The sequence below is a fragment of the Vicugna pacos genome, chromosome 14 (genome assembly GCF_048564905.1).
Source record: "Vicugna pacos chromosome 14, VicPac4, whole genome shotgun sequence".
Classification (NCBI taxonomy): domain Eukaryota; kingdom Metazoa; phylum Chordata; class Mammalia; order Artiodactyla; family Camelidae; genus Vicugna; species Vicugna pacos.
In genome coordinates, this window is record NC_133000.1 from 16,929,632 (window position 1) to 16,942,935 (window position 13,304).

At 40.3% G+C, this 13,304-nt stretch overlaps 1 protein-coding gene and 1 long non-coding RNA gene across 3 annotated transcripts in view; one reads left to right on the top strand and one right to left on the bottom strand.

Moving 5' to 3' along the window:
- Positions 1-13,304, bottom strand: part of LOC140701123 (uncharacterized) — a 221,333-nt gene that overhangs the window by 157,171 nt on the left and 50,858 nt on the right. The gene's annotated exons all lie outside the window — the stretch shown is intronic.
- HTR2A (5-hydroxytryptamine receptor 2A) overlaps positions 1-13,304 on the top strand; it is a 50,909-nt gene that overhangs the window by 3,433 nt on the left and 34,172 nt on the right. The window contains exon 3 of the mRNA XM_072976257.1: positions 1,079-1,279. Coding sequence (XP_072832358.1) covers positions 1,079-1,279 — 201 coding nt within the window. The remainder of the gene's footprint in view (positions 1-1,078; positions 1,280-13,304) is intronic.

Here is a 13,304-nt window from a genome sequence, read left to right on the forward strand (position 1 = left end):
GCAGGAAACTGTATGTCCGTAAGGCATACCCTGCCTTCCTATTATAGCAGGTGAGGTCCAGCAGTGCTTCTCATAGTGGAATCCTCTGGGGAGCTTTAAATCACTTTAATGTTAGGGGGGCCCACCTCCTCCTACCATTCTGGGCATCACGACCTACAGAAAAGCTGTCCAGCCAGTTCTAATGTGCAGCCCTGGGTGAGAGCCACTGCCCTCAGCAGCCATTGTCCAATTGTGGCCCCTGGACCAGCAGCATCAGCACCACTGGGGAAACTGTTAGAAATGCAAATCCTCCTGCCCCGCTGCAGACTTACAGAATCAGAATCCCCTGAGGTGAGGTCCAGCCCTCTTATTTTTAAAACCACCTAGGAGATTCTGAGGCTAGCAAAAGTTTGAGCACCACTGCCCTGAAATAGCTCTCAGGACAAGAATACCATGCTCTTCTTCACCAGTCTTCATTCTCCCCCTACCTCACCCCCAAATTTAAGTTTAACCCCCAAAGCATTATTAGCTAATTTTTTTTCATTTTCACAAAGACATATTCCCAATCTGGATTTTTTATCATTCATTCACATCAAAAGCATTTTTGAGAAACTACTAAATGCCATCACTGTACAAGACTGAGCAGTTGTAAAAATGGCTAAGAGATGGCCTAACCTCAGGCTACCTACAATGTGGGAAAGATATCTGAATAAATAATGACAGTACACTGGCAAGAGGTGCTTCAGTAGAGGAATCCATAGTACATTGTAACTGCTGACCTAAGTCATTATCAATAAAAAAAAAGAGGTGGATTTTTGTCGGGTGGAGGAAATCCTAGAGACACAACCTGAGTTTAACCACAACACACCGGCATGATTCCAGCCACAAGAAGTTTTCAAACCTTGTGCTCATCAGCCAGTGCAATCTTACTGTAGTTAAGTACAGTCGTTACTAGGCTTTTTTGAAATATTGAAAATATGCTGCGTTGCCCTTTGCTGCTATCTGTGCCTTTTGCTAGGACAGAAACCGTTGTAGCAGGGTAGATTCTACACACCAGGAGGACAAGGCGGTTAACTGACGTTAACCTTCTGCATCATAGGGTACCGATGGCCTCTGCCTAGCAAGCTCTGTGCTGTCTGGATTTACCTGGATGTGCTTTTCTCCACGGCCTCCATCATGCACCTCTGTGCCATCTCGCTGGACCGCTACGTTGCCATCCAGAACCCCATCCATCATAGCCGATTCAACTCCAGAACTAAGGCATTTCTGAAAATAATAGCTGTTTGGACTATATCAGTGGGTAAGTGGGAACAGTATTTCAAAATCTCATTTGAAATGAAAGTTCATGCCTTCTAAGTAGACTTGTTCTGTCTTGCTGCACTGAACCCTGACATCCTCAGTCTATTGTTTTGTTTGTTTTAAGATATGTTGTAACTTAGTAATTACTAGATTTGCTTTAGGAAAGAAAAATCTGTTAATGTCACTGGCTGACAACATAAATTTGTATTGCTCTGCACAGGTAAGAACATACATACACTCCAACAGAACCAGAACGGAGAATAACTGGGCCATGGCATACCTTCAAAAACTCTGCCCATCTCTCACTTTCAAATTCACTAAATTTGAGTTTCTAAATTTCTAAATCTTGAGTTTCCCAGAGACCTCAACGTTGATCATCACTGGACTTGTGGTCAGTATAAGAATACGAAGTCCAATCCCAGAGAACACACTGCTTGTAGCGTGTGGAGAAAGGTACCAAGCGCCGTAACTCAGAGGGAGAAGGTGAAGACATAGGATGATGGCAGGACTTGGCCATGGGGCGCCCAGCACCCCTGTGACCGTGCCTCCTCCTGTTATGATACGACAGTGCTAGGGGATTTCGACCTGCTTCGTTCCGGTGGATCACACACCTCCCCCTGTAGTCAGTACTGACCTCTCATACACCTAACAGTCAGGAAGGCCCAGGTAGCGGGAGCTAAAGGGACAGCTCCCAGGCAGCTACGTCAGTTGCACCTGTCACCTCAGCAGGCTTGGTTCATAACCAGAGAGTCCCTGGGATTCGTTTTAAACTTGCAAAGCAGAAACGCTGCACCTGCCTACGGCCACGTGGGTGCGAGTGTCTGCTAACATGAGAAACCACGGGATTTGATGGCAGGCTGACATCAGGGACTCGTGTGAGTCTACCCCCAGTTTTGAAATGATTAAAATGCAAATTAATAGCAAGCATAATAATAGTAGATCTTGTGTTTTTCAGTCCCTATTGTTTGCCATGCTGCTAACCGTGTAATCTGCAGAGTCAGTAACTCCATTTTATGGATGAGGCAATGGGTTCAAAAGGTGAAATGGCCCATGCGGGACCCCACAGCTAGTGCACAGCAAAGATTATGCTTAGTGGGAACACTAACAAGGCACATTTGTATGATTCCCAGAGCTGTTCAAAATCTTACCTATTTCCATTTTGAACTTCACATTACAGTCCAAGGTAGGCAGAATGGGAGATCTTATTCTGTGCCTACGTGAAGGATTAGGGAACTGGAGCAGAAGGAGGCTTGTGGCTTGCAGGGTCACCTCTCCAACGAGCGGCAGGGCTACGGCTCTAAGCTTCCAGCACCGAACTCTGCTCTTACGGCTGAATGTACCTCCTTCTTGGGAAACAGATTTTGCTCCCCACAAATGCTTGTAGTTTCTGGGCCTGTGCTATCTTGGACTCACTCTACTAGGACCAAGAGAATGAAGGACTAGTGGTTCATAAGAGTCCCAGCTGCTCATAAGAACCCCTGGGGAGGCTGATTTCATTGGTCCAAGGCAGGGCAAGGTGACTCTCAGGTGCAACCAGGGTTGCAGACTGAGATAGTCCAAGAGGAAGATGCAATAAGCAAAAGATGAGCAAGAATAATGTAAATGAATCAAGCCAAGCTATTGTCAAGTTTACTCTAGCTTTACCCTTGTACACTGTCACATTTGTGAGACAAGACGCTGAGAGAGTCACCCATCTTTTACCCTCAGTCACACTGACACCCATCCCCTGTCTTAGTCAAGCTTAGTCAAGCACTAGTAGTAAGGGCTGTTTCTGAGCAAAGACCAGAGTCCCAGCAGTGTTCAAAGCTCCTTAGAGAAAACACACTGCAGAGAAGTAAATTGCACAGGGTGACACAGCTCACAAGCAGGAGTCACCCCAGGTCAACTGACTCAAAAGTCTGAGCCCTGAGTACTTTCCAGTAAGACACTCTGCCTCCTGCTCCTTCCGGCCATCTCCCCAGGAGGCAGGCTGGCTGGAGTGAATGGTGGTGGGGAAGCTGGTCAGGGGTCATCATTCATCCTTTGGCCAAACTTTTATTGCAGAGCGACTGTGTGCTTGGCATTGAATACACTGAGATGTGCACTTAGAGATCTCTGACAGTATGTCGGGGATGGCAGATGAGGAATGTAAGAAAAACTGAGGGCCAGTGGGCTCTACACCTCGAGTCTGTGAGATGTATGGCTGCGGAGCTGGGAAAGGTGAAAAAAGGAGTCGGTCAGTTCTAACCAAGGAGCTTAGCACACATATTCTCCTGAATTTTTTCCAGTGTTTCCATTTCCACTGTTGTTTTCTGTTGTTGTATATTTAAGTCCTCAGTCAGGCTAGAATTTTTGTATGTGGTCTAACATGTTTTCTTCCACCAAGGATTAAAACCTTTTCAGCATCTATTGATACCAGCTTTCCCCTTCAATTTATTGATGTATGTAGGGTTGTTTTTTTTTTTTTCTGTAGATTTCAATATTAAACTGCTCTCGCATGCCTGGAATACATTCATAAATTCATACATATGTATTTTTTATGTATATATATATATACATTCTTATAAGGTTTCTCTTTGTAGCCTTATTAAATTTGGGTGGTTTCTGATTTTTCCGTATGGTCTTGAAATACTTAAGTAGGAATGTTCTTTAAAGGTTATATAGAATTTAGTTCCAAATCTTCCTCGTCTTGTTGCCTTTTCAAATGGTATCTTTAATTATATCTCTAACCTCTTCAAAAATTTCCATTTACATTTTCTACCTTATTTTGGGTCATAGCTGCAAGTTATCTTTTGTATTGATTCTTTTATCATTGCTAAATGTAACGTTACTTGCTTTAAAGTCTGCTTCGTTTGGTATTAGTATAACTACGCCAGGTTTTTTAGGCTATCGTTTTCTGTATGTATCTTATTCCATTCTATTACTGTCAAACTCCTTTCTGACAATATTTAGTGTATATTGTTTGGTAAGAAGCATATAAAGTTGTTTTGTTTTTACCTAATCAATCTGTCTTTTAAGTGGACTATTTAGTTCATTCACACTTAATGTAACTCAGATGTATTTGGGTTTAAATTTACCCTCTTACAATTTTCTTTTTATTTCCCATCTATTCTATATTCTGATTTCTCTTTATTCTTGCCTTCTTTTGGACTAATCTGGAATTGTACATTTATTATTTCCCTTATAAATTTGTTAGTTATTCCATTCTTTAAATCCTTTTAGTGATTACAACACCCATTTTTTACCTAATAGAGTCTAATACTAATTATTACTAGTATCAGTTCTTAAATAATACAAAAACCTTAAAATAATTACTCAGTTGACCACTGTTCTGTGTGTTATTTTTCCTATTTCCGAAAACCCGTAAGTCATCATAAATGTTCTATTCACTCAGTATTTGTTTTATTAGTTTTAGAATTCCCACTTGATTCTTTTTATAGATACTGGTTGCCTGGAATAATTCTCCATATTTTCATCTGTTTTCTTAAGTATTAATCACAGGTATCTGGGTATTTGAGTTACTAGGGATTTTTATTTTCCAGATCTTTTCCTTCCTGATTCTGTCAGCTGGTGTTCCTGGTCATTTTTTGTTTGTTTTGAATATTAGACACTGGAAAAAAATGTTGTGGATACTGTGTTGTTCTCATTGCTCAGAGAGGGGTTCTTTAACTTTGGCAGGCAGTTAGAACAGGTCTTCTAAACCCAGGTAGGGACTGAACTTGTTTTAGGTTGGGTTTCTGTAAGCACTGGTCTGTTTTTAGTTTCCCCTTACACCCAGGTTATAGTCCTTCCTGACCTCAGATGAAGGACTGAGGTGTTCTCCACTCTGAAGAGCTCTCAATCCCAGTTTTTGTCCCCTCAGCGGCATAAGACTGCTACTAACTCTTTAGATAGTCAGCCTCTCAGTCTGTCTTCCCAACAAATTGATAAATGCCTAGAAGGAAAAGGCAATTCACGCTATTACCTTACTTTTTTCCTCTTTCCTTCACTCCAGAGAATCTTAATCCTCAAATCTTGACTGCTTTGATAGCCCTAACTCCATTTTTATTTTCTCCCTATCCCCTCTGAGACAAGGTTTTGGACCCTGAAATCTTCTTTATTTGAATCTAAAATCAATAATACCACACCTCCTCCTCCATGTTTGAATCTTCCCAATGTATCTTTTCTTACCTCTTCATTTTTAATATATTTGTTCCTTTGTTTTACATCTATTTTCGCAAGTAACTTACAGATGGATTTTTTTAAACAAAATCTGACAGTCTCTGATTGATAATGAAGTTCAGCCTGTCTACATTTACTCTGGCAACCGACACAATTGGTATTATTCCTCCCATTTTACATTCATCACATCTCTTTCTTTGTAACAGTTCATTTTCTTCCCCATTTCATATGTTTGCCAACTTGAACAATGTGTTCCTCATTTCCCTCACCCCATCCCAGTTAGTCTGAATTTCCACTTGGTCTTTCCATTCCTTTCATGATTATAGTCCCATCCCAAACAGTCATTACACTGATATTTCTATTACTATATATAAACTAAATTTTAATGTTTTATTTCCTCATTCACCCTGAGTTCCAATTCATAGGTTTTTCCATAATTTTGAAATAACATAGTGATGCAATGGATCTTCTTTAAGCAAGTCAAAAAAAATGCAAACCACAAAAAATCAATACATAGCTGACTACATGAGAAAATAGTAAGTGTATGTTGATTTTAGCTGTATAAAACTAAGTCAAAAGAAAAATTTCAATGTCTGTGAATAACAGATCAAGGGTTGATATCCTTAATATACAAAGAGCACTCACATTTTGATTTTAAAAAATGGAAAGACAAGCAATCCAACAGGGAAATAACTATACGAACAGGAAATTCACAGAAGCATAAGTTAAAATGGACAAAGCTCATGAAAAATGCTCAGCCTTTTAAACAACCATGGAAATGTAACTTAAAATAAGAATGCAATACTGGGTTTTACCCACCTGATTGGCAAAATTAAAATGAGCGAAAACACCCACTGCAGTATTGGGTATGGAGCCCTGCGTGCTTATTCTGTTTGTGTGAAAACGAATTATTTGTTCTTGGACAATCTAGCCAAAGTTATTAAAATGTGACCCACCAACCCCAACTGAGAGAATCTGTTCTACAGAAAAACAAAAATACACGTAAAAATCTTTAATATGATTGACACAACATTGTAAAATGATTATAAATCAATAAAAAATGTTTTAAAAAATCTTTAATATGGCAATCTGGGGGAAGTGCAGAGAAGCAGAAAGGTTGGATCATCGTTGAATATATTATTTTTATCTAAATTATGGAATATTTTGTACTTTTAAAAATAATGAGTTGGGGGGAGGAGCAGAGGGGATACAGCTCAGTGATAGAGCACATGCTTAGCATGCGTGAGGTCCTGGGTTCAATCCCGCATACCTCCATTTAAAAAAAAAAAAGAAAGAAAGAAAAAGAAACTACAAATACAATTAATGAGTTGGGGTTATTTGCTATTCAACTGGAGGAACGTCCGTGATGTTAAGTGCAAAAAGCAAGTTCCAAGGTGGTTGGTATGCATGGTCTGAGCCCACTGTGATAAGATAGTAATAGTAATAATATATGGAGATAAATGCATTAGCACTCAGAAACTTTTGAAATACTTCACACTCGTCAAGGTAAAATCAGAATGGCAGGACTGTTACATTTTCCCTTTGGTCACCACATCACAGATTACTCATGTGTCCTTGCACTAGGTACTTCTGAGATTGGCTGCTTCTTTCCCCGTCCTTACTGCTACCAGCTTGGTCATTTTACTCTTGCCAAGGCTTCTATCTAATTCTGAGGGAAATGGACATAACTACAAATCAGTTGTGTTTTCTATTTGTGCGCTTCTCTGAGTAAAGAAGGGATGACGGTAAAGATTGAAGCATTAGATTAAGAATGATCCTGGGGATCTCTGGATTTCATTTTGCCTTCAAAAATTCAACACCCTTGATCAGAGGTAACCATGACTTCACTACAATATATAAAATAAGCTAACTCTTTCCTCATGATGATTGCCTTGCTAATGCCATATGAGAAAAGAAAATGGAGGCTACTTTATTCCCCAACCGTCTTTAGCAGGTGAAAGTATGTATCAGATAGAAAACGTGAAAATGACTATTTTCACATTGTCATACCCTGACAAGCAAGCAAAGATACCAATTTAATTTTTTTTCTTGCACTTACTTCATTTCAGAAATAAATTTGCAGCTTATGGAGTAATTTTGAAGTATCATGAGTGTAAATAACATTTTTTTTCCTCAAGGCTAAGCATGACTTTGTATTTCCTTGTATTTTATGCACTATTACTTTTATAATAGAAGAAACAAGCTCTGTCCATTTATTCAGTCCTTTGCCTTCACAAACTGAGACATCACACAGAATCATAAACTAAATGCTTCAGTCACTGGGTCCAACCTCTTGCCTTCAGGCAGGTCAAAAAACTTACCCCTCCTAGACAGTGCAGATAAATAAAGCAGCTTTGAGGGACAGTGAAAATGATATATTTCACTGTAGTTTTAATTTGTGTTTAGTTTACTGTATAGGATTTTGAGCACCTTTTCATGTTTATGAGCAAATTTATATTTTCTATGATTGGCTGCTCATAGTTTTCACTATAGAAATTGGTGGTTATAAGCAAAAGGTCTGGAGCCAGGCTATCTGGCTCTGTCCCCTATAAGCTGTGTAACTTTGGGCAAGTTACTTAACCTCTCTGCACCTTAGGTGCCTGATGAATAAATCATGATAGTAACAGTACCCATATTATGAGGTTGTTTTATAATTAAGTGAATAAATATAGTGCTTGTTTTATAAGTATTTTAAATTTACAACATCATTTGAACTCTTTTCTGTGAAGTTCTTGGACTTTTCCTAACACAAATTAGGGGTATTAACCTTTTGTCCATGTTTGCACAATTTATCTACGTATTCCCAATGTGCTGTCACTTGCTGTTGTTTATGGTATTTTTTTCCACATGGACTTTTATTTTTATATAATTTTATTTGTAATGTTCTTTTCTGTTTTATGGCTTCTGAATTTTGTATTTACTAAAATTGCCTTTTCCACTACAAAGTTATAAAACAATTCTTCCATCCTTCTCTTCTATCACTTTCATGGTTTTGTTTTATACAGTTAAGTCTTTGAGCCATTTAGAGCCATTTAGAATTTAACTCACGATTTGATTTTATTTCTACACAGCTCCTTATTACACCACTTATCTCCCCACTGATTTAATATGCCACTTTTATTATATATCATATACTCAGTTCTCATATCTACATATATTTGAGTTTATTTCTGAACTTTCTGTTCTGTTGATCAGTCTGTTCATTCTCCTATAGCACACTTTTAATTGAGAATGTGTAATATGAATTTTATTATCTTTTAAATCAAGTATTCCCTCATTGCTCTTTTTCAGAAGTTCCCTAACCATTTTCATTCGCTTCTTTGAGTTTTTTTAGAAATCAGCTTCTATCTAGTCCCAGAAAAGAAAATTTTATTACAGCTGCAAGTAACTTTAGAAGTTAACTTCCTAGACATTTTGACTGGCATACCAATATACTTTTTTGGTGTTGTTTATACATATATATATATATTTGTGTATTTGTGATCAGCCTCAAACCCATTTTGGAATGAAGTAAATGTATGTAAACAAATATAACTACCTAAAAATTTAACACTTAGGTTTAAAATTTTTTTATACATATTTAGGTCCAAGAGGAATGATAGTGAAAAATGTATGTTGAGTTTTCCTATCATATCGTATCTTCAGGGGAAAAAAAGGCTTGGAAAAATACAAAATAAATCAGCTGAAGAAAATGGGCTCAGAGCCACATGGTGTTCGCTACCCTTTATACTGGGGTACATCCCCAGCTCCAGTGCCTGAAACAAAAGTATCTGAGGAGCCCGCTTGGGGTTCTCTCCTCCAGGACCTTACAGGTTTATGCCCAACGCCCTTATTGCCAGCCAGGAGTCAGCCTAAGAACTGGGTTTCAAAGACTCATCATGCAACCAGGACAGGAAGGGATGTGGGTTTCCCATTCTCTCTCCCACTGCTTGGAGATCACATTGGAGGCAAGCGTGTACCAGGATACAAAAGGAAACTGGTGAAGAATTGGTCTAGCCTGCCTGTCCCTCAGTCTCTATCTTTTCACTTTCTCTCTTGAGTGAAGTAAAATTGCCTCCCCATTTTCCTCTTTTCGCTCCTGCCACAAGGCATTATTATGTCAGTGGTCCAGGAGGGAGCTCTGGGCATGCTCCAGCCTGCAGGTGAGTGAGTCAGTGCCCAGGAGCAGGGATGCTCACAGCCATGCTGAGAGGTGCTGCTGTCCTTCCCCAGGGCGTGTAGCACCAGAGAGCTGCCAAGCAGCCCGCCATGCTGCCACTGCCCTGAAACCAAGGCTCTGCAGGGCCACCACTCAGCCCACTTCATTCTTTCAACCCAAATGCAGCAATCCTTTCCCTTTCTGCACACAGGCACAGAGAATTTAGGGACATCTCCCCGACCAGACCTCCTCTTCTCATACCTATGGACACAACATCACAGAAAGACTATGCTCTTGGAGGACATGTCCCTGGTTGTCCTTCAGGACAGTGGCCCAGGGGTAAGAGGAGGTTTAATGGACCAGGCAGCTCAGAGCCTGCCATAGTGACAGCTGACTTCTCTCCGCATGGCAGACTCCCCCCATAGCTATGGGAAGGCATGCTGAATAAAACAGTACTCAGTAGCATACACTCTCCATGGCCACTGGGTACTGGTGAGAAAATCTAAGAAATGACCAAATGAAAAAAAAAAAAAAAAGCTTTATCCTCTGTCTGTTGATTTAACCTGCCATAAGCTATGAGTTTCTTGGCTTTTTGCTCATCATTCTCCCAAGGAGGAGGAGTCAGAGAAGGAAGAGCAAGACTGGGACTTCTGTTCCTTCTGGCCACTTAAAGCAGAGGACTAATATCCACATATTTCCCCCTCCTGCCCTTGAGCTGGGTCAGGAACTTGCAAGCAATGGAGGCATCTATTACTCCCAATCTATCCATCCCTTCTGGGCCAGCAGGTAGCTTCATTAAGCCAGAGCTGTGGCAGATCATCTGAGCAATCTGTTATCACCCCCACCCTTTGTGCCCTACTTCTACCTGTTTCTTCACTGGCCTAACAAAAACCCAACCCTGGACGCTCAGCCTTTACTGTTACTGCACCACTGTAATCAAGGTTGCTGGAGAAAGTCACACACTGTGAGTTGGTAATCACATGTCTGTGATTTGCAGCCTTGCCTGGACTCTCATTGCTGTCAATCCTTTGGTTTGTCCTTAGTGGAGTTTTTCAAATCTTTTTCCTATGAAAGTCTTCTTATCAACCTCGGGGTGCCCTACTTTAAGCAGATGATCTTACTCCCTTTTGCTCTGAGAAAGGACCATGGAGCACAATTTCTCTTCTGTTTCTACTCCCCAGTTCGAATTCCACTTTCAGGTTTCAATTCCCAAATGGGTATTCCAGGAATACTAATGTTCTTCCGTACTTTGCCTCTACCTCCTATCCTTCCCAAAGGAATCTTTCTTGACTTCTACCCATCCTCCTCTCTCCAATTTATGGTAATTCCTTTTAAATATTCCACTCACTTGCTCTGTTTTGTCACCTCTTGTTCACATCTCCAAGCACCATCCAGCTTTGACCTTCTTCCTTTTTGCTGTTCTTCTCAATTTCAAGGTCACCAAAGCCTTCCTGACTCCCAGTCAAAACCAAAAGACTATTTCTATGTTAATAATGTACTCAAGTAATACATGAATACATTCGCAACGTGAGGAAGTCCCACAGCTCCCGCTCCGAATACAGAGAATGAAAGTGAAGTTGCCCCTCCTCCCTCCCTGCCTCTCCAGACCAGCACCTGACCTTCAGCCTCACCGTCACTGTTCAGTGCCCAGCATAAGCAGGAGAGGACAGAAGGAGTATTGCCAAGCAAAGCCCCATCAGATGCTGGCCCTTTGAGAAAGCCCCCTCAGTCCCCTTCCACCTGTATATCATTTGACTCTGTGCTTGTATTTCAAGCTGTTCCCTCCAAACCCTGCTGGCTTCTGCTGCAGTTTTTTTCTTTTATTTGTTCTGGCCCTTTCTTCAACTTCTCTCTAAACCAGGCCCCATCTGCTATCCGTCTTTCAGAGATTCCTCCATCATTTGTGAAATACTAACAAAATGACATTTTCATGGGTTGTTATAATTTATTCTGATCAATTTGTTTCCTTTTTTAACCATTAAATGGAATTTTAGGAATGAGGAAGTATAGACAGATGGACACATGATTTGGATACTATATTGATCTAAATTTTATATAGAGAGAGATCATTCTTTTTTACTGTTCTTTATGCATTTAATTCTGTGTACTGACATCTCTTTGAAACAGTCCCCCTTCCTCAGCTCCTTCCCCTCCCTCTCTGATCTCCTTTTCTCTTATTCCATATATGGTAGTATTCTCTGGAGAAGCATTCTCTACTTTCTCATGTTTTATTCTCCTTGCTTTTGCTGGGTCCTTTCCATTTCCATGGATTCAGCTATTAGCGAAACACTGATGAACTAACAAATCTGTATTCTAGCCCACAGTGTTCCCCAGGGCTTCAGACTCCCGCATCCAGCTATCGGATGAATGCTTCTAGCCAGCATTCCACAGGAACCCCAGTCTTATCAGATCAAAAGCTGTGCTCCTTGTCTGCCCTTCCTCCTCCTGAAATCTCTTAGAATATGGCATTGGTATCTACTCAGTCATTCGATACCCCAAATTCCTCCTCTTTCTCACCTCCACATCCCAGCAATTGACTAGTCCTTTGGTTTTTACTTGCCAGCTATTTCATTCATCAGCCTTCTCCCCTTTCATTCAGCCCCATCATCTCTCCTGTGCGACTGCAAACATGTTCCTGTACACAGGTTTTTCTGCTGTCATTCTCCACCTTGTCACCAAAATCAACTATATGAAGTACAGGTTGAACTACATCTCTCTCCTGTTGGAAACTCTTGGAGGACTTTGCTGTCAGCAGAGTACAGATGCTTACACGAGAGGCCTGAAGCCCCATAAACCTGGCCCTGCCCATACTTCTATTTCATCTCCTGCTATATTTTGCCTCACATTTTATTCTCCAGCTATAATAAACTGTCCATAATTCCCATGTCATCTCACCTTCATCTTTGCATCTTCTGCTTCAAATGCCTTCTTATCTCCTTGCCTGGCTAATTTCTACCTCTCTTTTGACATCACCTCCTCTAGAAGCCTTCTTCACTTCTCCCTTCTCTCCAGGAATTAGGTACTTGCCTTGCTTTGATTCTTTCACAACTGTTACATATATTATCTTTTCACGTATTATAATCATCTGTTTATTCCCTCACTAGATCATGAGTTCCCAGAGAAAACTATAGAAAACAAAAATATATATACTTCATGTTCAGCCCAAATTATATAACAGATAATGCCTATCCAGGGATGCATGCATAGAAAAGTTAATTTCTAAAGTCTGAAGCTGAAAGCACCTTTAAGAAACTTATTTCCTTATGCACTTGGTTTCAAAACGCTCTTTTAGATTGCTTTCCCCATGTTTTATATGAAAGCCTAAACATTTATATAAAAATAAACTACTATTTTTACTTTTCCACTTAATGGCAACCATGTTGTGATTATTATAAATGCCTAATTAATGGAGTCTGTAAAAAAGATGTTGAACCAACTGGTGAGCTTTGGTTTGAGACTTTTGAGACTTATTTGGAAAATGTGGGAGAACTGTCCTCCCCCTGAGCCAAGTTCTCTCATGTCAGAATCAACGTAGCATTCCAGGGTAGTTTTCCATAAAATTGGCTGCCTTTTTAAAAATAGTTCTGAGATGGGGTGTGATGTATCACTTGGAGGCCTCATGAGTCTCCTGGGCAGAATCTCACCACTGCAGCTGGGGTCTCCACATTCCACAGTCCAGACACCAACTTTGCAAGTTCAGGTTGCTATTTTTTCCCCTTTACCCAGGAATAACCACACTCTGGGCAGT